Source organism: Crocodylus siamensis, chromosome 1 (assembly GCF_052110815.1).
Source record: "Crocodylus siamensis isolate JL-2025a chromosome 1, ASM5211081v1, whole genome shotgun sequence".
Lineage (NCBI taxonomy): Eukaryota > Metazoa > Chordata > Crocodylia > Crocodylidae > Crocodylus > Crocodylus siamensis.
In genome coordinates this window covers 64169970-64197322 of record NC_143395.1, presented here as the reverse complement: position 1 = coordinate 64197322, position 27353 = coordinate 64169970, and the positions used below count along the sequence as shown (strand labels likewise).

At 41.6% G+C, this 27353-nt stretch overlaps 1 protein-coding gene across 4 annotated transcripts in view; it reads right to left on the bottom strand.

Moving 5' to 3' along the window:
- BCKDHB (branched chain keto acid dehydrogenase E1 subunit beta) overlaps nucleotides 1–27353 on the bottom strand; it is a 311484-nt gene that overhangs the window by 203437 nt on the left and 80694 nt on the right. For all 4 annotated transcript variants that reach the window (XM_090035453.1, XM_090035443.1, XM_090035474.1 and 1 more), the window contains 2 exons: nucleotides 9722–9819; nucleotides 4407–4517 (listed from right to left, as the gene is read on the bottom strand). In XM_090035453.1, the coding sequence (XP_089891579.1) occupies nucleotides 4407–4517; nucleotides 9722–9819 (209 nt within the window). The remainder of the gene's footprint in view (nucleotides 1–4406; nucleotides 4518–9721; nucleotides 9820–27353) is intronic.

The window sequence follows — 27353 nt, the reverse complement described above, 5'->3', positions numbered from 1 at the left end:
AACAGGATGGGTTTCAACACTGACAAGTACAAGGTACTGCACATGGGGAGGAAGAACCAGCACCATACCTACAGGCTGGGGAACTCCCTTCTCATCAATGCAGAGGCAGAAAAGTATATTGGAGTCATTACTTCAACATGGAGAGGGTCCAGAGGAGGGCCACTTGCATGATCAGGAGGCAGCAGGGCAGGCCCTATGAGGAGAGGCTATGGGACCTTAACCTGTTCAGCCTCCACAAGAGAAGGCTGAGGGGGGATTTAGTGACCATTTACAAACTAGTCAGAGGGGACCAGCATGCATTAGGGGAGTCCCTGTTCCCCCAAGCACTACTGGGAATGACTAGAAATAACGGTCAGAAGTTGGCAGAGGGTAGATCCAGACTAGACATCAGGAGGCGCTACTTCACTTTCAGGGCAGCTAGGATCTGGAACCAACTTCCAAGAGAAGTGGTGCTGACTCCTACCCTGGTGGTATTTAAGAGGAGGCTACATGAACACCATGCTGGCGTCATTTGACCCCAGTACTTTTTCCTGCCATGGGTTTGAACTAGATGATCTGCTCATGTCCCTTCCGACCCGACCAACTATGAAACTCAGACTACTGCACTAATAGCTTGAGTGTCAGCAGCCCTGAAGGCTCAACCAACTCCTCCAACAAGCTACACAATTTAAGCCTGATACACTGCTTGACTTAAAGAGATTTTTGTACATAATAGAGAGTCTGGTTGAGGCAAAGTACAATGTACAGGCAACCCACACTTAGCACTCTTCATTGATTCCTGAAAAAAACGAGCATTAAGCAAAACCAAAAGGATTTGACATCCGAAGATGCTGCCTGCGAGTGTTATAGCAAAACTCATTGAGCGCTAAGTGAAATCAGGTATCAATTTAAAATGAGTGTTATAGTGAAACAGCACTAAGTGATGGGTTGCCTGTACTGAAGACACTAAAGGAGCTAAAAAGTTTATGCAGTGATCCAAAACCAAAAAAAGGTAATATTTATATGTAGGTTCTCTGGTCAGCTAGCAACATTTTTCATATTTCTGAACAAGTTCATCAAAATAAATGTTCTTTTTAAGATACTTCACTAAGATCTTTATGAAGCAAACAAGGTAAAGATCCAACTACAATAATGACAGTGATCGGCTGAGTGGGGAACCCAGGTGCCCCCTCAGCCCCAGGAGGCACCAGTCACTGAACCAGGAGGCAGGGGAGGGTCCCCTGTGTGCTCTGCAGTGGACCTGGAAGTGGATCAGAATAACTTCTGGGTCTGCTGCCGAGTGCGCAGGGACACGGCCCCCTCCCCATACGCTCTCATGGGACACTCCATCTGCCCCAGCATCTCAGCATTTATGAGTCACCTGCTACCTTGAGCTACATAGAAAAAACATTTAAAGCTGTGTCTATGTCCAAATCATTGAATTTCTGAATCGATTCAGAGAGATTAAAGGGTCTCCTGATTCAATTTGGATTCGGAGATTCAGCTGCCAAATCGAATCAGCGACCAAAGCTTCATACAGCCCAACTTAACTGCTTTGCTTCTCTCTCTCCTACCTACCTTGCCTCTCCTAGCACTGCTCCCTTTTTTTTCCACCTTCCCTAACCTTTCTATTCCAATCACTGCCTTCTATTTATATGTTCTACTTCCTGCAGTCCCTTCATAGCATCTGATGAAGTAAGTCCACTGCTTATGAAAGCTTATACACCACTGATTTAGTTAGTCTGTATGGTGCAAATCAATCCTGCCTGACTTCAGACTAATATAGACAACTACCTCCCTCTACACTATCCTCTCTCACCCAACCATTGCTACAGAAGTGCTATTTTATTGTAGTATGAATTTTTGCATATTATTTATTATACTTAAATGATAATAGTATTGAATTGCTAAACCTCTGTCTTTTATGAACAACTAAAACTCCATTTTGTGCTTGCTCCCTGCTTGACATGAGTAGATGAACTTCATATGCCCTGTGCATGTGACTGTCTGTGTGAAAGGGTGAATGGTGAAAGAACGGTAACTATTTGCATGAAAACAGAAGATTTAATTGATTGTGTAAGGAACAAGGCATCAACGTATAAGTTACCAAATAGTAAACTAACTAAGCTAATTAATGGATGGCTGAAGAACTCGTCTGTTATCAGGTGCAAAGAAGATAGAAGAAGGAGTTTTGCATATCCTGCCATTTTAACTACACAATGCTTCAAGACACAGATACCGACTACATAATGCTTCAAGGCAGAGATCAAGATTGAAATAACTCTAAGATACCAACTTTACTGGAATGACCTCAAGTTGAGCTAACCAGAAGAAACAACCTCTAATTAAAGACTGAGCATGGAAAAACCCCAATGCTGAACAAAGACTTGAAATCTCTATAAAAGTGAGATGCAGACAAGCCAAGATAGGGAATCCACTCTCTGCAACCTCATGGAACACAGGCATGTCTGTTCTTCCCCTGCACCTATCACCCTCAATAAGCCTGGACCCAGCCATCCAGTGCTGACACTGAGTACCTTCTGTTGGTAACTGTAACTTACTGGAGTGGTTTTGTCTGTATGTCTACGTCTGTTTGTATGTATGCTTGTGTATGTCCGTTTGTATGACTGGTGTGTCCAAGCTTATGTATCTGCTTCATGTAATAAATAAACACAGCATTTTGCCTTATCCCCCTTTATAAGTTCTCACTCTTAATTTGAGCAATTGGCAATTTAAAGTAACATTATGCAAGCACATATTATACAGATGCTATGAAAATATGCATATCAAAATATACACTAAATAAGAATGTAAAATATAGGTAAATCATCTGATATCACAAGCTTTTTAATCATATACAAAAATCTCTACAGAACAAGAAGACTGAGATTTTTTAGCAGGCCACCAGTAGCCTGTGGGAAGTGGAGAAGCCCAGTACTACAGAATACTATAGGTAGAAGTTTTATATTAATACTTTTAGAAACACATTTTTTTAAAAATCCCATCCTTAAAACAGAAAACTGCTGAACCACCTTTTGTACAGCAAAGAACAAAAGTTCATGTAAAAATATTTTTTCAAATATTTTCCCTTTTTGTGAAGTTTTTCATCTGTCTCTATTTTCTATTCAGTATTAATAGCAAAAATGTTAGTGTTAGTAAAATGTTGGCCAGATTTAATGTTTTTTTCCACCCTGCTAATTATAGAACTAATTTTTAAATGTTATTTTCCAGCTTGACACCTGAACAGTCTTGAGAACATGACCACTGCATTTTTTATTATTGCAAAATGCAAATATCAGTCAAAGCTTTGCAGCACTCCCAAAGTCTGACTCCTCACCGAAACTCAGCAAGACCACCACCACCACAATAGGCCATAACCACAGTCTCCCCTGTGATGGCTCCCTTTCCTCTACAGTTGAAACTGTATGATTTTGTAGTGTGTACTTTCCTTACAGGCATATTTAAAATACAAATTAATGGAAGTGGCCCAAAATTTCCAGACAAGTTCACCTTCAGATTGATATGAGAATGAGTTTTCAGCTGAAAATTAAATTTCTGAGAATGCTAAGAGCATGTGGGAAAAGGTGCTTAACCATGTCAAGCAGAAAGTAGGGTAGGGAGGCACCTGAAAACCTATTTTTTTTCATTCTTAATGTTTTCAACACTACTCAGACACACAGAAAACACACTTTCATCATGCCAACCCTCAAAAAAAAATAAAATAAAAAAAAGAGAAAAGGACAAGTGAAAAAACAAAACTATTGTAATTTGTACCAAAAAAGTCCATTTTCCTTGATACTCTACAGGGCTCTCCAACTTCTCAGCAGTGTGGGGCCACATCTGTGTGGGCCACAGGTCCCTCTGGGCCATATAACAACATGTGGATTCCCCCTCCATACACTCCAAGGCACGCTGAACTTTTGCTGCTACATAAGCTCCCCTGCCAAGTGGGGCACCTGGAACCTAGCTCCAGGTTCCCCAAATGTGCAGTCCTGTCCTCTGTGCAAGAACAAAAAGTGCGATCAAAAATTTAAAAGATCATAAGATTTAAAAATATATTACTCAGGGAAATTCCTCAAAACTCTGGATGCCAGAAGGGGATGGGGAAAAGCCAAAAACATGAGGGAAAAATTGATTTTCAAGCACTTTATTTTGTTAGCTAAACCAAGGCTGTCCAGCTTCAAAATAGATGGGGGCCAAATGCACTGTGCTTCTCACTAGTGGGGGCCACGTACCTGTGAGCCACTCCAGGGCAAGCCATAGGCCCCCTAGGCTACACAGATGCTCCCTCAGTGCGCTGCATAAATTCTCCCACCACGTACCTGCAACCAGCACACTGGAGCTATATTTTTCTCAATACTAAACTGCTGTTCATATTCACGGGTATATCTTCCTTTGTTTTTTTTAAAAAAGTGTTATCTTCCTACCTTGCAAACAGTCTCGGTATCCCAGGGCAAAATAGTCTTCAGATCAATTATCTCACAGGACACACCAAGCTTTTCCTGAGCCATGGTTGCTACCTCTTTGATTACATGCACCTGAAAAGGCAAGGTAATTCACAAATTGGATTGAAATATTAATGTGATGCTTAAAATTTACCCAGTTATACAAATATCAGACAAAGAATAGTTTGTTATTTGATTTGGTAACAGCAATGTTTGAAATTAACAGACTAGTTATTCAGCAAGCATTTTTCTCATTATTACTTCAATACTGTGTTAAAAACCAATAAATACCTCTCAAAAACAACTGACAAGTACTAAGCATTAAAAATTTAGAATTTTTATTCAACAGAGACAATTCATTTAATTTCTGGTAAATAACACTGTAAAATATTAAGGTTGATTCAATCCATTTCTTGTTTTTGAAGTGTTAAATTATGAATAGATTAAGAAGTAACAAAAGCACTGTCAAGGCCTAAAGTTCTCTTCATCCAAAATGAGAGCGCAATTGACTTAACTGAGAAAGTAAAGTGTCTACCTGCCAACCTGCTACAACAACTCAAACTTTCAGACTTTGATTAATTTCAAATATTAGCATGACTATGGCTGTAACATTTAATAAGTATAATTCTCCCTCCATATGGAAATGGACTGTAGCTAGTTTTGATTGATAAAAAATAGATTATTCATTATCCAAAGCTGAAATCTTTCTAATAGTATATTTTTAAAGAGGTTCTTGCAAGCTTCCATCTTCTGACATCCTTTACATATTGAGTATGCTATTTAAAAAGAGAATTGTTCAACACTATAACGGTAAAATACAACACTGAATATAAATATTATATTTCATCTTCTAGTCTTGCCTACAAAATCTTTTAATATATGTGTACAGCCTTTTATAAGACCAATATTATGGTCACTAACAAATGTTCTGATGCTGGTAAAAACTACCAAAGCAGCATTGAGTGGGATTAATTATTTGTAATGTACACATCACCATTCACAAAGTACATGCTTATAGGATAAAATGATGGGGAAGACTTCTTAAGTTGTAAAAGCTACATAAATTTAAAAACCAAAAGATTTCTAAAACCTCTACCTGATTCTTGCAAAACAATTTTCTCCTAACCAGGAAGGCAGCAGTTTAAAGGATAAATGAAGGCAGAGGTTGGCCATGAACTTTCGAGAACAGCTTTCTTTTTCCTTTTCTTTTAAAGCAAGATAAAAATGGTTTAACAGGTAAATATATATTTTCCTACAGACTCCATGCATCATATATTATCTAACACTGCAAGCTTTGTAGCGTGACTGCATGCACAATATTAACCAAATGTATAAAATGATTATCACATTCAAAACCTTTGCAGATAGAGAAGGTGACGTCTGGCATGCTGGTTACAGAAGTGCAGAATATGTGCTATCTAGATGCACATTCTCTCCTGCCATCAGCTGACTAATGACATCTACTAAATTTCTCAATCTTTCCTGAGCAGTTTGCATGAGAACTATTAAAGAGAATTATCTCAAATGATCTAGTTCTTTACTTGTGGATAAACTAGGATTTGCTCGCTTTCTACCACAGCCAGGCATTTGGCTTTTTCCCCTTGCTGCTGATAGTCTGAAGAGCAATTCCAGCTTTGATAATGCGTACTTTCAACTCGAACTCTTACCCACTCACTGTGGCAAAGATGGATGGCTACCTATAAAGATGCATCTTGAAGACTGAAGTGTAAAAAACAGGTCTTGTGCAAACTGGATACACCAATAGTAATAATGGTTTCTGGTCCTGGCTTATCCTTTCCAAAAGATAGCTAGACGGTACTGTGTTACTGTACACAGCTTTCTACAGTCATATCTAGGGACAAAATGAACATTAAAGACCCATTGTGTAAGGCAAACCCATTGTGCAAAACACCTCAGCTTTAGAGGGTTTACAGACTAGACAGCTGAAAGAAAGAAAGGAAGAAAGAGCTAAAGTATTCAAGCAAAACAAAAACAAACAAACAAAAAATGCCAGAGACAAAACAAGAAACCTGTGGAGGTGGAAATTGAACCCAGATGCCCCAGATCCACAGCCCAGTGCCTCTATCACAAGACTATATATCTGTACCTCCAGCTATATCCTCACTTTTTCCACCCTGCCAATTTTTAACCTTTACTATGTATGCATATATAGAAATGCCTAAGGATATATTTCTCTAATATATTTGTGTTTTTTAGAATGAGTTAAAAGTGTGATAATTTAAGATACCAAATTAATTTCATGTGTTTCAGGAACACCTAAAGCAGCAGGTGCTTAAACAGTAATTCTTAATCAGGCACCTGGAAAACATGATTAAATTCCATTTAGGGCATTTGTTTATACTAAACCATGAACATTAAAGATTATGGATAAAATGATTTAGTGCAGGAGGAAAGATGAATTTAAAAGACAAATCAACAAAAGTGCTGCAAAACAAGAATATTTTTGCTTTATATTTTAGAAAGATCAATGGCTGGAACAAAAGAGATCTCCGGTGATATTTCAAAAGTGAAATAATCATATTTTGCATACTATGGCCTCTCTGTTTTCTTTTGTGTCAATAAAGATGCGTACTTACCTGCCTCCTTCATGGGGTGTTATGCAGATTAGTAGAAGTTTGCAAAGGACTTCTGAATATCCAGAGCATTAAAGAAAATCATATATTATTATTATTATTATTAATAATTCAGAGGTTTCCAGGATCTCTATTTGGACTGCATTCTGAAAGGCTCAAAAGAGATGCTACTCTTAAAAGTTCTGACATGCTGTCAAAGACAAGCTGCTCTCCACAATATTATAGAGCAAGAATATCTGAAGTGTTTATTACTCTAATCCTGAGAGGTACCTTTCAAGGTATTGCTATATGCAACCTTTTCCCTACCTTTTATTTCCAATGTCACAGCACTGTGAACATTGTCAATACACACTGTTTTTGATTTAAACAGAGTATTACTAGGCTTTGTCTATTTTACCTCAGAGACATATTTTACCTAGCTGTCTAGAAAGGGAATATATTTCTCCTGTTCCAGAGAGAAATAAAGCAATCTTATCATGTTGAAGATGAACATAAAAATATGGTCAAAAGCATGAAGGCAGCTTTGATTTTCTTCCAATATAGTGTCAAAACGGGGATATTAGATATTAACATGCATGCCAAGAGAATACAAAACACCATTGTGTAGAGCTATAGAGATCACAGTTTCTCTAAAGAAAAGCAGACTGAACTAATACTATATTTTAGTGATGGAAATTATGCCATCCTCTCCTGGAACCTTTCCCAGAGACACAAAAGATAATAAAAATACTGGCTGTCCTCCTATACTTCTTCTCTCAAGTGAAAGTATATGAGCAGATACTGATCAAAATACAAATTTTGTATTTCAAGTTATGAATATTATTTGTAAAGAGCTCAGGGTCAAAAGACATTAAACACTGTTTCCCAAGCAACCACATCAGTCGGAGAACCCTGAAGTACATGCTTGTGTGTACATGCACGTATCATATTTTTTTCACACACAGTGTTCATCTTTTCCACCAAAATCAGCCCTCCCAATATTGCAGTGCATATTTTAAGTGAGGAAGCTGTTTTCTTCACTGGAAAAGGAGTACTCCTGGAGACAGGGTACATGCCATGCAGCTGCTTAGAAGGCTACCACTTCTGTCTGCTCAATAAAATGAATGGGTGGAGTCTTACATTAACTCTGTCATAGCCACAGCTATTAGTTGAGCACTACAGTTTGTGCCCAAAGCAGCTAGTGAGCTGCTGACAGCATCTTAATAAGGGTTGTGATGTGAAAACAAGACTTTATTTACAATAACTTATATAGGAACTACTTACAGTAAAGAAGCAACAATTCTTCTACTGCCCTGGGCAAGGATCTGGGGCCTCACCTTTTGGGATACAGAATAAGTCCTCCTGAAAATGTAGGGCATTTATAGATGTACTCCAGGATGCAGGAGAGGGGAGCAGCACTTTAATTAAAAGAGCCTGGAGCGTCATATGCATCAGTGTCCCTGCACTGAAAAATGGTAGAGGGACACTTTGAACTAAAGCTCATCAAATGCACCCTGCCACCATTTTTCAGTGTGGGGATGCTGATACACATGATACTGGAGTCTGTTGGAGTGCAGTCATTTCCACACTCCAACAGACTCAGTTGAGTTGTGATGGACCCGCAGACTGACAATTAATGAAGTCTGCTCCAATGCGCTGGAATTACAGCGCATAAGAGCAATCTCCCTGCATGTGTGCAAGTGCCCATAGTGTGCAGGAAGTGTGGCATCACAGGAGACAGTCTGCCACACCAGGAAGGTCTAGATGCCACATTTTCTGGACACACTCCATTTCCAGGAAGACTCACTCTATGTCCCACTCAGCCATGACTCTAGAAAAATCACTCTCTGTCTCTACATTCTGCTGCCTTCCAAAAACAAGGCACATGTTTCACTTGGGTGCATGTTACATGCAAAAATATATAGCACATATGTGTGTTGGGGGGTTATAATTTATGTTTTTCCCAAGCTTTAAAAGAGTTTTCCACATCTTTTAGTTTTACAAAGGTTATGGAAAACAATTGTGAACATTGTGGGCAGCTTAGAAATTACCCTAAGCTGAATTTTAGCCAGTTTTGGATATAAACTACATTGCTGAAGAAGAAGAAAGATTTCTACACCTCCCTGCCTTTCTGCCACCTGACACCACCAGTTAAGGAATCCTGCCTTATCTGCACATAGAAAAGCAACTCACAAAGACACTCTCATGGACCCAGAGGAACAGACTTCCACCTTCAGCTTCCTCTGTGCAAAAAATAAGTTTATTTTCTACCTATGGGGACTTTGTACCATCTTTACATTTTCCATGAGAAGGAAGGGCACATGTCCCCGAAAAATTGCAGAAAAAGATACTTTTTTTGCAACTTCTTAGTTGGTCTAATAAAAGGTATCATCTCTGAACCAAAAGTTCTAGTATTTTGAATTTTTTTTCCTAGGCATGTAGGTGTTCTATCTAGTAAAAGTTTGAAGTTACCTGGAGAAATTTGAAAAGCTATTTCTCAAAAATTTAAGAGGTGGACCAAGAACCCTCAAAGATCCAGAAGAAACAAACCAAGCACACCAACTAGGGTAGAGCAAGTGTCTTTTACCATGCTATAAATAGCTACTTTTATTTCAGTGATGCTATTTGAGGCTCCGTTTCATTTTCCTGATAAGTCACATTTCATTAATCCATTTTCACAGCAGGTGATAGGCTCCATAAGTATCTTATACAAGTCTTACTGACCTGAGTTCCCCAGGCAACCATAGTAACATCGCTTCCCTCCTGCAGCACCTCAGCTTGAGACAGCGGAATATAGTATGGCTCCACAGGAACTTGTTCCACTGAATGGATAAGAATTTACAAAAGGAAGAAATAAAGATTAGATTTTTCTTACTAAGAAGCATTTGCCCAAGGAAACGCTTTAAAAATCAAAACACAGAATAGTTAATCATTAATGTCTCTGTTACCACCTAGTAGAAAATAATAGGCTGAATTCATATGCAGTAGTGATATCAAACACGAAATTATGTTTAACAGTGATGCTGTATGGTGCTTGTTCACTCCAACACTTCATGTATCATAGCTTAAAAGTTAAATGCCTACCACTGAGGCAATAAACCCCTCCTGATCATTGCCAAATAAACACAGTATGTAAATAAAGCATATACCAAAGTACTGTTGATGGAAGTTTTTATCAATATAATTTTGGGAAAGTCCCCATTACTCTTCCCAGTTACAAAACAATGAATGAATGATGCAGTCCATTCTTAATGAACGCTGAAAAAAACCTTGATATTTTTACACTTATATTTTAACAAATTTCATAGTTAAGGGAATAACTGTTCCTTAGATCCCTCATCAAAACTTCTCAGTCAACAGAAAAAGTGGATTTACTGCAGCAATGTTGTTTCCCCCTTCCAGTATTAATACAACAAACTCAATTGTATTTGGAACCTGCAAGAAGCTTCTTTCCTGAGGTCTATGACAAGCATTAGATAAAACTTTTATTTTAAGTCACTTTTAAAACAAAGGTTTTGGAGAAAAGGGTTAGAACAATAGAAGCCAGCTCATGGTAAGAGTTATGTAATTTTAGGCTGGAATCTGGGAATGAACAGCCAAGCTATTGGTCTCTTAGTTTTTTAATGGCATTTATCCCATAGGTTTTTGTTTGTTTCTTCCGTGCATAATATTAATGAAAAATAATGAAATAATAAAGTTGATCAACTTTATTCTCCGCAATATAAAATAGGGGGAAAATGTAGAAACTATTTGGTCCTTTTAAGGGTTTATTCCAGGGGTGGGCAAAATGGTGGATCCAGCCAGTGACCAGACTCCATTTCCCAGCAACCCCTGCCCATATTGCTGTGGCTGGTTTCTATGAAGACCCCAGAAGCAGTGGGTCATGACAGCTTGGGACCAGGGTTTCAATGGAGGAAATGGGCCCCAACAATGCTGGCAGGGCATGTGGCTGGGTGGAAAAGCTGCTGTTGGGCTGGGATCTTGCAGCAGTGACATCCTGGTCGAAAGCCAAGGCATGGTCTGCACACCCCTACCTAAACCATGCTGCAAGATCTTGGCCTCAGAGCAGCTCCCCACCTAGCCGCATGCCCTGCCAGCACTGCTGGGGCCAGTCTTCACGGAAACCCTGGCCCCCTACTGTCACAGACCCACCACTGCTGGGATCTCCATGGAAACCACCCACAGCAATATGCGCGGAGACTGCTGGGAAATGCAGTCCACCACAGGCCCAAGCTGGCCCATGGGCCAGATTTTGCCCACCCCTGGTTTATTCAGTATTAATTTTTATAACCTTTACCTTTGAAGTTGGGCTTCTTCAACAGCATGCATCTAACCAAAGGGAACTTTTAGAGAAAAGAAAAATTGATCTTGTACAAACATTTAAAATGACCCAATATAGATTTCTGTATAAAATTACGACATTTTAATGTCTTTATTTTAGGACTTCCTACAACAGTGAGTTATGGTCTAAATGGAAAGATGGATCACGTTCTAATAATAACAATAAGGATCTCCTATTTCTAAGTGTAGATCTCAAAATAGAAATAGAAAATTTTAGCCATGTGCCTGGTAAAGGACAGAACATTGCCTCCTTTTGCCTTAGTCCCATGCATAATGTGGTGAAATTCCTGCTAAATTACTTATTTAGTAGTCTCCTTTGAAATAACAACAAGTTTTAAAATGACAGTTATTCAAAAAAACTACTTTTATGGGCTATACTGATAAAATGTTTTAGCCACATGCTAAAGTGATTTCTTTGAGACAAGGGGACATTTCAGGTTCTATGCCCTTTCTGCTGAGAGCTTCAAGGAAAGTGCCCATTTAATATCAACATTCCAACCAGATGATCTGAGAATACTTGTGACATTATCTCTAGGTCATATGAGTCTGTTTTGAACAAGTATCCTTACTTATTGGATCAGCCCCCTAAGCTCAAGGGTGTCAAGAAGGTGGTGAAACACCCCACATTCTACTATTAATCCCTTGAGTGATCTATATCCCATTAATATTCACCTTACCCGAACACACTAAAAAGTTCTTTGTTACCAGCGACATTTTATTTAAAGACTCCACCTCCTCCAATGGCAAAATGAAGCCCAGAGCCTCTAAGCAACTCTGCATTGGCACATGAATCCCTGAACTTGCACTTGACTACTGTGCTTGAAAAGAATTCAGTAAGCAGTGCATAAAAACTACAAAACCCTAAAAGGCTAATTATTCCCTTAGATTTTATAAATGAAATATTCTTAAATTAATAATACCAAAAATAGAAGTTTACCTCATTGCATTACTGTACTATAGACTATTTAACTCAGTATCATGTGCTTAAGTAAATCTGTCCTGCACAACATAATCAGCCTAGAGGAAAAAGAGAATCTTGCAGGCTGGCTGGAGTGATGGATGGGCCAGATGGCCCAGTGGACAATTTAAAGTAACATCTGTGAGGCATGGACATGAATACAGGCATGGAAGAAGGCAATGAAGAGCCTGTAAAGGCAAGTGGTGTGCCCTGAGGCACAAACAGTGCCAGGAGGGCCATCACATAATGCCCCAGGAGCAAGGTGGACCTAGACTGGGCTCACTTGAGGGCCCTGGGGGCAACCTCCCAAAGCCTTATAAATAACACATCAAGGTGTGACAGGAAAGGTAGAAAGGGAGGATACTCCAGGGAGTTGGAGTCAATGCAGTCGATTTGGGACAGTGATTTGAATCGCCAAATTGAATCGCTGTCCCCTGAATTGGCCAAATCCAAATCCAAAGCAAATACTAGCTGCTTCGCACAGGCCTACTGCCTGTGTCCTTAGACCAACATGGCTACAACCACAAACCCAGCAAAGGGTAGATTAGATACTTTTCTTCAGTCATATTTCATACTGAAGAACAAGGACCCCTCCAGTCAGTAGAGTGAAAAAGACTTACGAAAAAGCACTTTTTCATCCAGTGTGCAATTGGAGGTCTGTGTCAGAGTTCCCTGTTGTAAGCCATCTGCCTCAAGCATAGCTTAACAGAATTAAAAAAACAAAAAGGATTGCACTTCAAAACATCCAGGGTTTGTGTACCAGTTGTAGGAGATGTACAATGTCTTCAAAATTTCACGGCAAGAGCTCACTTTTAAACTGAGAGCAAGTCATTCCCAGAACTGCCTTCTGCAGGATTACTTATCCCTCACTCTAGCACAGGGGGTCTCAACCTTTTTTGTACCAGGACCCATTTGTAAACACTGATGGCCAGTTCTGACCCGCTCAGATCTCCCCTCACTACCACAGGCCCCAGCCCCCAGTGTGTGTGGGGGGGGACACGTGTGGGGCAGGGAGGCCGCAATCAGCCCCAGGCAACCCCTTGAAGCCTGGAACTCTGCCAGCCTGCAAGAAAAGCCATTGTTTCCCCATGGTTTCTCCTTTATAAGAGAATCCATTTTTTAAGTTTGTTTGCAACCCTTTCATATGTTCTTGCAACCTACTTTTGGGTCATGACCCATAGATTGAGAACCACAGCCTAACACATTTGGTACTGCCCACTCTCAGAGACAGGTTACTGGGCAAGATCAGCTACAGCATAGCAATTTCTAATCAGCTGCAGCATAGCAATTTCTAATTAAAGTCACAAAGGTGAAAGTGAGGATACAAGTTAGCACAGGGTAGATAAATCACATGGAAATTAGGTTTAGAGCTTCTTTACACAGAGACATTGACTGGAATAGCTGTTCTACAAGAACTGGCCATGTGAATGTTCTTACTCTTGAATAAGAGCACATATATGGAGGGAGTTATTTTAAAATTGACACACTAACTTTCCATGGGATAACTTCCCCATGTAGAGAAATCTTTTACCGTTGTTAACAAGAAACAAAATAAAGTTAAAAGTGGAAGATTTTTTAACTGAAGAAAGGTCATAGCCTCAGCACTGGAAATGATTTATGTCATTCATGACAAGCAAAAAAAAAAAATCACACTCTTTGGCATTCAGAGCTGCCATCAAGAGGGAGGGCTAAAGACAGGCTATAAATTAAACAATCCAATAGGACACTGTAGAGAATGAAGAGCCTGTTATGGAAAGTATTAATATTATTTGGAAAATAAACAACATATGCAAGTACTGTTGCATCATACATAGCTGAACAAAACAATACATCAGTATGCCAGGCATGTATTTAAAAGCTTTTTAAAAAAACCCAACAGCATCGTCAGTGTATAGGTATCACCACTCCTTGCAAAACAATAAATCATGGAATATCTGTTGAATGCAAATATAAGTTAGATCGGGACCCTGGATTTTAATTCATGTTATTTGATCATTGCAAGACTATTTGAAATTCACAGGCCAAATTCTGCTGAGTCCATCGACCCTGATTGGCATACCCAGTCCTCCACAGATGTCTTCATTAGCCTATCCTTAAGAGCACCCACTTTTGCATGTATAAGGATTTATAAGGCATAAATCTTTCTTTCATACTCTTCAAAATAGCAGGACTTCCCTGAAATAAGTTTTTATCAGACATGAAAAGGCCCAGGTTACTTTTTCCAACCCACTTCAGCTGCAGCAGTTTCTTTATGGGAACTGCCCAACACAAACCCCAACATCCCCATTCCATAAATGGTCTTCAAAAGCAGCACCCATCCTATCACCACAACCATGCCACAATAGAACATATTACTGCCAGACTATTAAAAAAAATCCCACCTACCAGAGTGTTTATGAAAATCCCATGACTCCCTCAGATTTCATAGCTATGTTACTTGTGAATCCAAAAGATTGGGGGTACAGGCAGTCCTCAACTTACAACACTTCACACTCACAACATTTATAAATTGAAATCCTGTTTCAACTTTATGATGTCAGTTTAAACTTTACAACGCATGATCCAATGCGATGCCATTCCAGTGAACAAGCTCGCTGCATCACTCATCTCCCTGGAGAACACCTGTCCAAACTTCCTTGGACACTTTCTTTAAAAAAAAAGCAGACAAGATTCCAGAAAAACCTGCAGACAAAACTCCTGAGAAGAACCCTTCAAAAAGTCCAACCAAAACCCTTTCAAAAAGTCTAGCAAAGTCACCTCAAAGAAGTCTTTCCAAGTCAATATGATTGCTATCTACAATATAAATATATTCATGTAGCTATATTGCTCATCTATAATTGACTGAGTAGTACAACATTCTGGGGTATTTTTGGTGAAAAGAGGGTATCGGGCCCTAGTTCAGGAACCAATCCCCATTTATAACATTGTTTCTTACGAGAAAATTGGTTCTGAGTTACAACATTTTGACTTAAGACACCGTTTTCAGGAACCAATTTTTTCATAAGTCTGAGGACTGCGTGTACTAATCTCTTGAATTACATACAGAGCCAAGTAATTCTGGAGCCCAGAAAGAAAACAAACATAGTTGGCAAAGCCTCATGCAATAGTATAAAACTGAGGAGCAGTTTTATACTACTGCAAAGGGAAATGAGAGCTCTTAAACTCCAGTGGTGACTATTAAGTGTTATAGAGGTGAGCAGAGGATAAAAGGAACCTGATTTGTAGAACTGTAATGGCTAAGAAGCTTGACATAAGGACACAAGTGAAATGCAACCTGTGAAATCACAGTGGAAAGTAAAATTGATTTTCACCCTGCTGGATTTACAACTGAATTAAGGTACTGGCTGGACAGATTTCAGTTATCACCAGCTGTTACGCAGCACAGACATTAAAATCAATCCCACAGATCATATATATAGAGGGGAAAAGGATAGTTAAAATAGTTTTTATGAAGTAATGCTTTGAAAAACAATAGAATGTGGAACGATGGGCAAGTCTACATGTGTATTTGCACACACCTAAACTTAAGGACCCTTTGCTTAAGGGGCATTAAGGCGATTTAGGTGTATATCTACATGTGTACGTGCTAATGCACATTAAGGCACATTAAATTTAGGCATAAAATTTAGGCTCAAATATCCTAAAAATCACCATTTTTAATGCACGTACATGTAGACACATGCCTTTAATGCACCTTAAACTGGACTAATGCTCATTAACTGTGCATGTGTAGACATGCCCAATGAGAACCATAGGTTAGCACCTGGACCAAACTAGGGGCCTACAGTACTCAGAGTATAACCCATTAGCACTTGAGATAATAAATAAAAACATACTGCAGAAATAGTAAGCTTTCATCTACTGCATTGACCAATCACAAGATCAAGACATGACACTAAGTTACAGCAGTGATTCTCAACTGGGATGCTAGGATTCTTAACTGGGATGTTTATTCACAAGATAAACCCAGAGATTTCCAATAGGAATCCATAGTGTCAAAGATATTCTGATCTGTTGTAGCCTGATTTCTTAACAAGAAAACTACTCTATTATTTTTCCATAGGCTAAAGAAAAGTAAAAGCTAGGAGCTGGCATTTTCCAAGAAATTTCTTCAGTCTGATAAGGGGTGCCTTGAGTCTAAAGAAAAATTGAGAACTACTGATACAAGGATTTGAAAATGTTCTAGTTATAAATTTTTTTCCATTATGTTTTTTCTTACACAATCCATATGTATGCTGTTCATACATGCTGTGGCTTTGTCTTTGTGATATCTAAGTTAACTGAATGGTAAGAGTAGAGGGTATTTTTATGCACAAGATAAACCAAATTATCATAAAACACAGGTCAAATGGCCTCACCCAATAATTCTTGTATTCAAATGAATGTACATACTTCCTTGAAAGTGGTAGTAAAATGACAAATGGCTCAAGTCTAAGTCATAGGATCATAGAAAATTAGGGATGAAAGGGACTTGAGGAGGTCTTTTAGTCCAACCCCCTGCTCAAAGCAGGACCATCCCCAACTACATCATCCCAGCCAGGGCTTTGTGAAGCTGGACCTTAAAAACCCCCAAGGATGGAGATTCCACCACTTCTTTAAGTAACCTGTTCCAGTGCTTCACCACCCTCCTAGTGAGAAAGTTCTTCCAAATATCCAACTTAAACCTCCTTTACTGCAACTCAAAACCTTTGCTTCTAGTTCTGTCATCATCTGTCACCACTAAGAACACTAAGTCTAGCTCCATCCTCTTTGGAACCACCAAAGTGCAAGTTAGCACAGATAAAGTATGTTAACTTGCACTGAAGAACTACGTGCTGATGGATTTCCATCCAGGAAGGTCTCTGAGGGTATAAAATGCCTTGGAGATTACCTAATGAAGATCCCAAGAGATCCACACATAAAAAGGTGTCATCCCATATGAAAGGGTTAGAGAACCACATCCAGTCGCTCCTCAGTGAAAGACTTTACAGACCATCCTGAGGGCCTTTAAAGTCATGGAGTTTTATAGTGTGTATTCCCATACAGTAAAGATAAACAAGATTCAATAATAAAAAATAGTTATTTTGTTGTTCTGACTGAAATTTTCTACTTCCCTGGTAACAATGTATTGTGCTTTTTAGATCAGCTCTTTTTGAATTCCTGCCACTTTCAAAGCATATTTCATATTTGTATTAATGCTATATTTTAAAAGAAGCTTTAAAAAGCCCAGCCCCGAAAGGATTTTACATAAAACACTTTGCAAAGCCTTTATTCACTAGCCTGGGGAAAAAGCAAATAGCTTTACATGACTTAATTCTCTTCCAGGGCTTAACACAGCATTTATTTTAATGTAGACCAAAATGATTTAAAACATATGTTCAAGTATTTTTTTCTTATTATAGGACATGTAAATAAAACATTTAAAATCTAAAATCTGTAGTTAAAAGATTTTTATAAAGAATTCAAAAAACAAATTTTGCTCTCAAAGAAAAATATATGAATTTCATGCAGTACCAATGTATATAATACTAAGAAGAGGCTGCAACCTGTGTCATATGTTCCCTGAAATGATAGTTTTGAAACCCAGAAGAAAACACATGCTTTTTCCAGCTAACCTGCATTGTCACTATAACAACCAATGATGCAAGTTATCTTTATTTCTACATCACTAGAGTCATATATAGTACAATTAAATTAAACTGAAAAGGTCAAAAGATAGAATAGGTTCTTCACAAGATGCCTAAACCTGATAATGTCAAGGTGACTCATTTTCTCTTTTGATTCATAATCATTATGCGCTCTTGACACTGAACAGACTGTTAACTTCCTTTTAAAAAACTCAACACCGTTTCTTTTATTTATCTGTTTTCTAAACAGCTCTGACATTTAAAAGGAAATCACAATGGGAATTTCAGTAACACTGTTTACACTACCATAAATTTGCAGAAGCCCAGTAGTATCCTGTTTTTTAACCTCTGAGCTTTTAGTAATGTAGGGACATTTATTTTTCTTCTTCTTCCTTCTAAGTCTTCCATACATGCCTATTTACATATTACAAAGTTAACATTTATATATAAACCATCAGTAAAGAGTCATCACACATCCAGTAAAGCAGTACAATCAGTGGTAGTGACCTCTAAAAATATTACGCTATCACCTTAGGCAGATAAGGTTCTTTGTGTAAAATGTAATATCTTTTATTAGATCAACTAAATAGTTGGAAAAATAGTTCTTTACAAGCTTTCAGGCACAAACACCCTTCTTCAGGCATAGGGAAAGCCTACTGGTGTCAAGTCTAAGTCATAGGATCATAGAAAATTAGGGATGAAAGGGACTTGAGGAGGTCATTCTCATGTACGTAGTGCGGCAATGCCGCCAGTCCCTTTGGACCGCCTGCGGATGGCGGCCGGCAGTGAACGTAGCGTCCACACCCCTGATGGGGTGCGGGCATACACAAGTTTGGGAACAGAGCATAGAATTCCTCAAACCCCAATCACATGAATGCCAGCTGCCAGTGCATGTAGAGCTCCCCTGCCCAATCCTGACTCCAGGTAAGGTTTCCTGCCTTCCCCTGCAGCCTGTGAATGGGAAGACAGCCTATAATTTTATAATTCCTGGCCTGATTTGGTTGAAACTTGCAGAAATGGTAGCCCCTTTGGAGGGCATGACGCCTGCCAAGTTTCAAGGAGCTAGGTACAGGGGTTTGGGGGAAACTGCACAAAGCCACAAAGCCTGCCAGCTGTCAAGGAGAGAGGTGCAGGGGGAGTCTGGATTCTGGGGCCCTGCACCTCTAGCTGCTGAAAGGCAAACCTTGTGATGTGTGGATGACACTGTGCGTTTGTTAAGATGCTCCCCCACTCAACTGACCCCAAGCCAGAAAGTGGGGCAGTTCAAACAATCCTGCTTTGTATGCAGTTTTTCCATCCCTCCCCCAGAGCACTGGGATTGGAAGGGACCTCAGGAAAGGATGACAGTCACTGGCCAGCTACACAGTCAATAATGAGAGCACTCCTTCTCCCCCTTCCCCCTCCCTCTCCGTACTTTAGTTTCTGTTTCCCTGCAGACAAGCCCAGCTTGAGCTTCAAAACTCAAAATGTTTTGAAAATTTCGAAACATTATGACTTGCCGTGTTTCGTTTTGAGGCTGTTTCGATGCTCTCTGTTTTGTTTAGATTTTGCTGTTTTGAGATCGAAACGAGTTGAAAGCGTTGAAATGAAACTGCCGGCAAAATTTCTCACAGCCCTACTGTACACATCCAGGTAGCAGCTGGGGATCCTAAAGCTCCCCTGCTGCCACTTTCATGGGCACTCTGGGAATTTTAAAAAGTGGGCATGCACTAACAAGATTCTTGTTACTATTCTGTATCTGAACATATCCTATATCATAGCTTCAAAGAGATAGCTGTTTTGTTTTTATGATTTTTAGATGTCTAAAGTTTTGTGTTTGTATATTTTTCTAATCATAATAGCCATGTTTTGCTAGTTTTTATAGTCATGATAAAGTGCCCCTGGATAAAGTCATAGCACAGACTCAGTTACAACAGCTCTACACCACTTCGGAATTCTCCAGGATTTAGGGTTGCTTAGTATACACTGTCAGAACAACAAGCAACCTTAGCAGAGACCAGGATTTCTATTCTTTACTGTCCAATTATTAGCAATATGTGTCCAGAAGTTGCAGCTGACTCAGGGAGACTTCATGCTAAACATTTTGAATTACTCCTAGTCTTTTTTTTAAAACAATTGGTTATAATTACATGTTAAGAAAGAAGAATTCACATCCTTTTTCTGACTTTTTCTGTTGTTCAGATAAGAACAGAATATCCTTGGATGTGGCGTGAGTTCTCAGCTCCTCTTGGAGAATTGAATGTTAGCAAACCTCACATACTTTTTACTTGTTATTGGCAATTAAAGCAGAGATAAAAGCTACCAGAGCACGCATTACTACAAGGATCTATTTTGAGTGCTGATATACAAGGAAACTAAACATTGTTATGAAGGCCATGTCATCTAAAGCGAAGACTGAAGCTACCAGAAAACCTACAATGAAGCCAATTACAAATTATATGTAGGGGTCTCTGTGGATGACCCATTATCTGCAGAGATTATTATAATAATACACGTTCTGTGTTCTTTACATAGGGATTTTTTGTTTTGCAGTGACCACGTCACTGCATGGGGACTATCCACTGCCAAATGTCAGAAGACTCTATTAGTGGGAGTACAAAAAAGCTCTGCCTAGCCTGAAAGATTTACCAGACCTCACACTTGGAGGTGTGAGACCAAAAGCCTAATGACGAAGTGCAATTACCACTGACCAGCTGCAGACAGATTCAACCAAGCCTCTTAATAAATGTGTTAAGTGTTTTCTTTCAACTCACATCCAGCATAGAAACACTACCTTACCTTACCATATTACTTACCAGACTCCACAAATGTTGGCAGGTTTTTAGGCCCTATCTGATCTAGACAATTTTATGTTCAGTTTCATCCCTTACTAATATCCAGTGGAGAGCTCCACCAGGGTTAGCAACACCAAGCCATGGTTTAGATAAAAATAAAAGGCAGCAGCAAGTGACCTAAGTGCAACATTGACCAGAACTACTCTGAAAAAAGCTAGCTTATACTGTGCATTAAACTGTACATTAGTTAGTAGCCCATGTCCAACAGGGCTACACAACAGAAGCTAACATTCTGTATAGCAAACTACATAGATAGTATCTTATGGAGCCAACTTATCTTCTAAGGATACGACAAAGAAGGGTCATTTGACTCGGCTAAATGAGCTCAATCAGAAATCCCTTTTAAAACTAGAAAACATTCACACTAATCTCTGTGCTTATTTGGATCTTGGGTCTTTCTGACACTACCAGTAAGATTTCACATACACTCTTCGCCTTGAAGATCTCTCTTCATGGAAAATTATACAGAAGTATTGAGTTAATATTTTAACACATTGTCTAAATGAACTGACTTAAATGCTGTTAGAATACTTCTGTTATTTGGTGTTTTAGACATTACAGATGCAGAGGAAAGGGCTCTTCATTTGTATCTATGCAAGTCTCTATCACAAGCTCTAAATCTGACTTATTCATTATTTTGTAGATTACCAAACACAGTATCCTATTTGTCAGTATGGATGGGCAACTGGAGCAACAGCCACTGATTTTGAGGGAGTGGGGCACAAGGATAATGGCCTCCGGTGCTGCTACCATCCACAACACTGAAACTCCTTGTTATCAGTTATTTACTCACAAAAAAGTTCTTCTGCCAACATACACTCACGTATAGTGCCTTTTTCCTACTAAAATATGAGTACTCAGGGTACAATGACCTGCAAATAAAAAATGCAAAAAAGCACGTGTAAATTTGCACACACCCCACACTTTTTGCCTTGTTTATTTTCAAGAGCATATATTTCTAACCTTGTAAAGAGATTCTTTTTACTATCAAACTGAAGAAAGAAAACAAGAAAGCTACTTTGCAATTATACACAAAACAGCCTTTCCTTTTATGTAGACATTCAGCAATTTCCGAAGAGGAACCTGTGGGGCAAGTCTCTCAATGAGTCGTATACCCGACTGCTCCTTCTGGGGCCATTTCAGGAATGAAGATCTGAGGATCTTTAATGAATAGTTCAACTGGGAGATGTTAGCCTCTGATCAGGAAATCTTATGATCAGGAAACTTAGTGCCTATATTTAAAAAAAAAGGTTGGGGGAAGGAGAGACCCAGGGAACTACAGGATAGTTAGCTTGGCTTCAACATTGTGCAAGGTCTTAGAACAAATATTGAAGGAAGGAATTACCAAAGTCATGGAGGTAAACAGAAAATGGATCAAAAGCAATACAGTTTCATCCATTAAATATAGTGTCAAATCTCTTTAATTTCCTTCTATAATAAGAAAGTTGCCCTGTTAGATAAGGGCAAATGCACTGGGGTCCCAATCTATTTAGATTTGGTCAAAGCATTTTCACTGTGTCTCTGAAGGAAATTGTTAACTCAACTGCAGAAGACAGATATTGATGCCATAATTCAAATTGGATAAGGAGTTGATTAAAAGAAAGACAATAGGTTATGCTGAAAAAGGCAGCTAGAAGATTGATTGAGAAGAAATAACTAGATAACCTTGTGGACTACAGCAATAGAAATGTCAAAATTTAGCCCGATCAGAAAAACAATAGCCTTTCTTTATTAGTTTAAACTCTTCTTACATGGCATACCAGCTGACCTGTTGATTAGCTCCAAAAAGGCCTATTCGTCCCAGTGAAATTGGAGAAACACACACACACAGACACCTCTCAGCATTAGTTAGCATGCCACATGCTTAGGGTCCCTGGGGCTGGGGTCTGTGCTGTGGGAGATGGGAGGAAGGGAGCGGGGGTGGATTCCTACTTGAGCATCCAGCAGCGAGGTTGGGGGTATGGCACCTGCAGTCCTGCTGCACCTGCAGTCTCTGCCAGACCTCCAGCCACAGAGCAGAAGGGTTTAGGGGGCAGCCCTGCTGTGAGGCAGAGAGCCCCACCTAGCCCAGAGAGCATGCCGGGATGCTGAGGAAGTCTAGTTCGTCTTAAACCAGCAAGGGGTATGGGACAGACATGGCATAAACCAGTTTGACCTAAATCACTTCATTCTGGATACTACATTTAATCAGGTCTATCTCAAACAACGTTTTAGCTATGTTAAAACTGGTTTATGTGCACCGAACATCTGTTCTCTTACACATTTAAATCAGGTTCTGATCACTTAAACCGGTTTCTGTGTAATGTCTGTCCCTAGCCCTAGAGTCTACCTTTGATTCCTCACTTCTCTGAACTGACTCACCCTCCAAGAGCTAAAAAAAGGCCTGAAAGATCATAGAATCAAAGAATGAATGAGTCAGAAGGGCCTAGACAGATCGAGCCCAACCCCCTGCCAAGGGCAGGAAGGAGCACTGGGGGTCGCAGGGGTCATAAGACCCCAGCCAGGTGCCTGTCCAGTCTCCTCTTGAAGATTTCCAGGGAAGGTGAGAGCACCACCTCTCTAGGAAGCCCATTCCAGGCTCTGGCCACCCTTACAGTGAAGTTGTTCTTCCTAATATCTAACCTAAACATAACCTCCCTCAGTTTGTGCCCATTGTTCCTAGTGACTCCAAGGGGGGCCCTGATGAACAGACTTTCCCCAAATCCCTACTGCTGGCCCCTGATAAGGTTGTAGGCAGCCACAAGAACCCCGCTCAGTCTCCTCTTGTGGAACCTGAAGAGATTCAGATCCCTCAGCCTCTTCTTATAGGGCTGGCCACAGCGGCCCTCAACCATACAAGTGGCCTCCTCTGGCCTCTCTCCAGGTACTCCACGTCTGTCTTGAAGTGCGGTGCCCAAAACTGGACACAGTAATCCAGCTGCGGCCTGACCAGCACCACATAAAGGGGGAGCAAGACCTCTCTGGACCTGTTAGTGGTGCCCCTGTTGATGAATGACAGGGTGCAGTTGGCCCTGCCTATTGCTTCGTCGCATTGGCGACTCATATTCATCCTGGAGTCCATCCTGACTCCAAGATCCCTCTCTGCCTCTGTGCTGCTGAGAAGGTCAGCCCCTAACTTATAACCATAATGCTGGTTCCCTCTCCCCAGATGCAGCACTCTGCACTTGTCCTTGTTCAACCGCATCCTATTCAGATCCGCCTACTTCTCTAACCTATCCAGGTCTGCCTGGATGCAGTCCCTGCCTGCAGGTGTATTCACTTTGCCCCACAGCTTGGTGTCATCGGAAAACTTGAACAGGGTGCTCTCCACACCCTCGTCCAAGTCACTAATGAAGATGTTGAACAGCACCGGCCCAAGGACTGAGCCCTGGGGGACTCAGCTGTCCACACCCTTCCAGGTCGACATCGAGCCATCCACTACCACCCTCTGGGTGTTCCCCTGGAGCCAGTTTGCCACCCATGTGACTGTGCATTCGTCAATGCCGCAGTCCCTCAGCTTGCCCACCAGAATTGGGTGGGACACTGTGTCGAAGGCATTCTGGAAGTCCAAGAAGATGACATCGACTTCCTCCTTCCCATCTAAGCTCTTTGTTACCTGGTCATAGAAAGTGACCAGGTTAGTCAGGCAGGATCAGCCTGGCACAAACCAGTGTTGGTTATCCCTCAACATCGCTTCCCCTGCAGGGCTCTCACAAATGTGGCCCTTGATAATTTTTTCAAAGACCTTCCCAAGGATAGAAGTGAGGCTGACTGGCCTGTAGTTGCCAAGCTCTTCCTTCCTCCCCTTCTTGAAAATAGGGACCACATTGGCCCTTTTCCAGTCCTCAGAGGCTTGGTCCCAGCACCAGGAGTCCTCAAAACACCGTGCCAGCGGCTCCGCCATGACGACACCAGCCAGTTCTCTTAGCACCCACAGATGAAGGTCATCCGGGCCCACCGATCTGGACACATCTAAGCCCTCCAGGTAATCCTTAACTAGGTCTGAACTAACAGTCGGGGGACTTGCATCCTTCCTGGGCCTCTCTACGCTATCACCTTCTTCAAATACATAGGGGGTAAAAAGAGGGTCCCGGGTAATGTGGGGCCCCTGCAGGACACGATGGGCAACTTAGTCATCACGCCAGATGACAAAGCTAACATATTTAACGATTTCTTTGCCTCTGTCTTCCTAAGTAGGGACCAGTTCAGCCACCTCCCTGCTCCCTGTGTCGAGAGAGACACGCCTGGGCCAGGGGTTAGCGAGGAGTTAGTTAGGGTACTTCTGGAGAGGCTGGACGTGTTCAAGTCCGCTGGTCCGGACGATCTTCACCCTAGGGTTCTACAGGAACTGGCCGAGGTCATTGCGGGACCCCTGGCGCGGCTCTATGAGCACTCGTGGTGCTCTGGCGAGGTGCCGGAGGACTGGAAGAGGGCCAATGTGGTCCCCATCTTCAAAAAGGGAAAAAAAGAGGACCCGGGAAATTACAGGCCAGTTAGTCTTACCTCAATCCCGGGTAAGCTCTTTGAAAAAATTATCCTGGCACACATCCAGGAGGGCCTTGCGGGGGAATGCATGCTCAGGGGCAACCAACATGGGTTCATCAGTGGCAGGTCTTGTCAGACCAACCTGGTGGCCTTTTACGATCAGGTCACCAAATCATTAGACGCAGGGGTTGCTGTGGATGTAGTCTTTTTGGACTTCCGGAAGGCTTTCGACACTGTCTCTCACTCTGTCCTCATCAAAAAGCTGGGAGGCTGTGGTGTCGATGCCCACACGGTCAAATGGGTTGCCAACTGGTTGGAGGGCCGCACCCAGAGGGTGGTAGTGGATGGGTTCTTCTCGACCTGGAAGGATGTGGGCAGTGGGGTTCCGCAGGGCTCGGTCCTCGGGCCCGCACTGTTCAACATCTTCATCAGTGACTTGGATGACGGGGTAGAAAGCACCCTGTTCAAGTTTGCTGATGACACTAAGATGTGGGGGGATGTGGGCGCACTAGAAGGGTGCAATAGGCTACAAGCTGACCTTGACAGGTTGCAACAGTGGGCGGATGAGAATAGGATGGGGTTTAACACTGATAAGTGCAAGGTGTTGCACATGGGGAGGAAGAACCGGCACCACACTTACAGGTTGGGGAACTCCCCTCTTGCCAGCACGGAGACGGAAAAGGATCTTGGAGTCGTCATTGACTCCACGATGAACATGGGCCGGCAGTGTGGGGAGGCAGTCAAGAAGGCCAACCGTACCCTGTCATGCATCCACAGATGCATCTCGAGCAGGTCCAGGGAGGTGATCCTCCCCCTCTATGCGGCACTGGTCAGGCCGCAGCTGGAGTACTGCGTCCAGTTCTGGGCGCCACACTTCAAGAGGGACGTGGACAATATGGAAAGAGTTCAGAGGAGGGCCACTCGTATGATCAGGGGTCAGCAGGGCAGGCCTTATGAGGAGAGGCTACGGGACCTGAACCTGTTTAGCCTCCACAAGAGAAGGTTAAGGGGGGACCTTGTGGCCTGCTACAAACTGGTCAGGGGGGATCAGCAGGTATTGGGGGAGTCCCTGTTCCCCCGTGCGCTGCCAGGAGTGACCAGGAATAATGGTCACAAACTGGCGGAGGGTAAGTTTAGATTAGATATTAGGAGGCGCTACTTCACAGTCAGGGCGGCTAGGGCCTGGAACCAGCTTCCAGGGGAAGTGGTGCAGGCTCCTAGCCTGGGGATTTTTAAAAGGAAGTTAGATGAGCACCTTGCCGGGGTCATCTGACCCCGGTGCTCTTTCCTGCTAAGGCAGGGGGTCGGACTAGATGATCTACCTAGGTCCCTTCCGACTCTAGCTACTATGAAACTATGAAACCCAAGAGCACCCCATTGTCAGCAGACAGGAACGTGGTGGCAAAGAACTTGTTAAAGAGTTCTGCCTTCTCTTGCACGTCCATCACCAACTGCCCTCCCCTGCCCTGCCCTGCCCCACCCCATAGGGATCCAATGTTACCCCAAGACTTCTTCTTGCTACCTATATACTTGAAGAAGAACTTTTTGTTATCCTTAATCCCAGAAGCTAATTTACGCTCCAGTGCTGCTTTAGCCTCCTGTAGCAGGGCGCTAAGGTGTCTGCTACTGATAACAGGAATAGGGGCTCAGCAGTCACTCACCAGGGTAGCACAGGTGTGGGTTGCCAAGACAACCAGTCTGGTCAGCTGACCAGAAGGGGGCAAGGCCTGGCCTTTATAAACAAGCCAGGCTGAAGCCAGGGTCAATTCCCCTCTGGTGGTAGAGGAAGAGGGAGCTCTGTTGGAGCAAGCAGAGCAGAGCAGAACAGAACATAACATAACAGAGAAGCCTGATGGTCTGAGCAGTGTCTGCCCAATGACACTGGGTGGAGGAAAAACCTGGTAGGGATATGAATGGAGCTATGGATAGCCAGTCAGCTTGGGATTTATGTTATAACACAGGAGTGTGAGGTTTTGTTTTGTGGTTGTTGTGTAACACCGGAGGACTGGGCAAGGCTGTAGGGGTGGAGGCGGCCTCATGGGAGCTCCCCAGTAAAGGTGGGGGTTCCCGGTGCCGGAGACAGCGCTGCGTTTTGGGGTGTCCCGACCCCAGCCCCAGTGTGGGCGATTATCGGGCGAAGCCCGGTGTAGGCG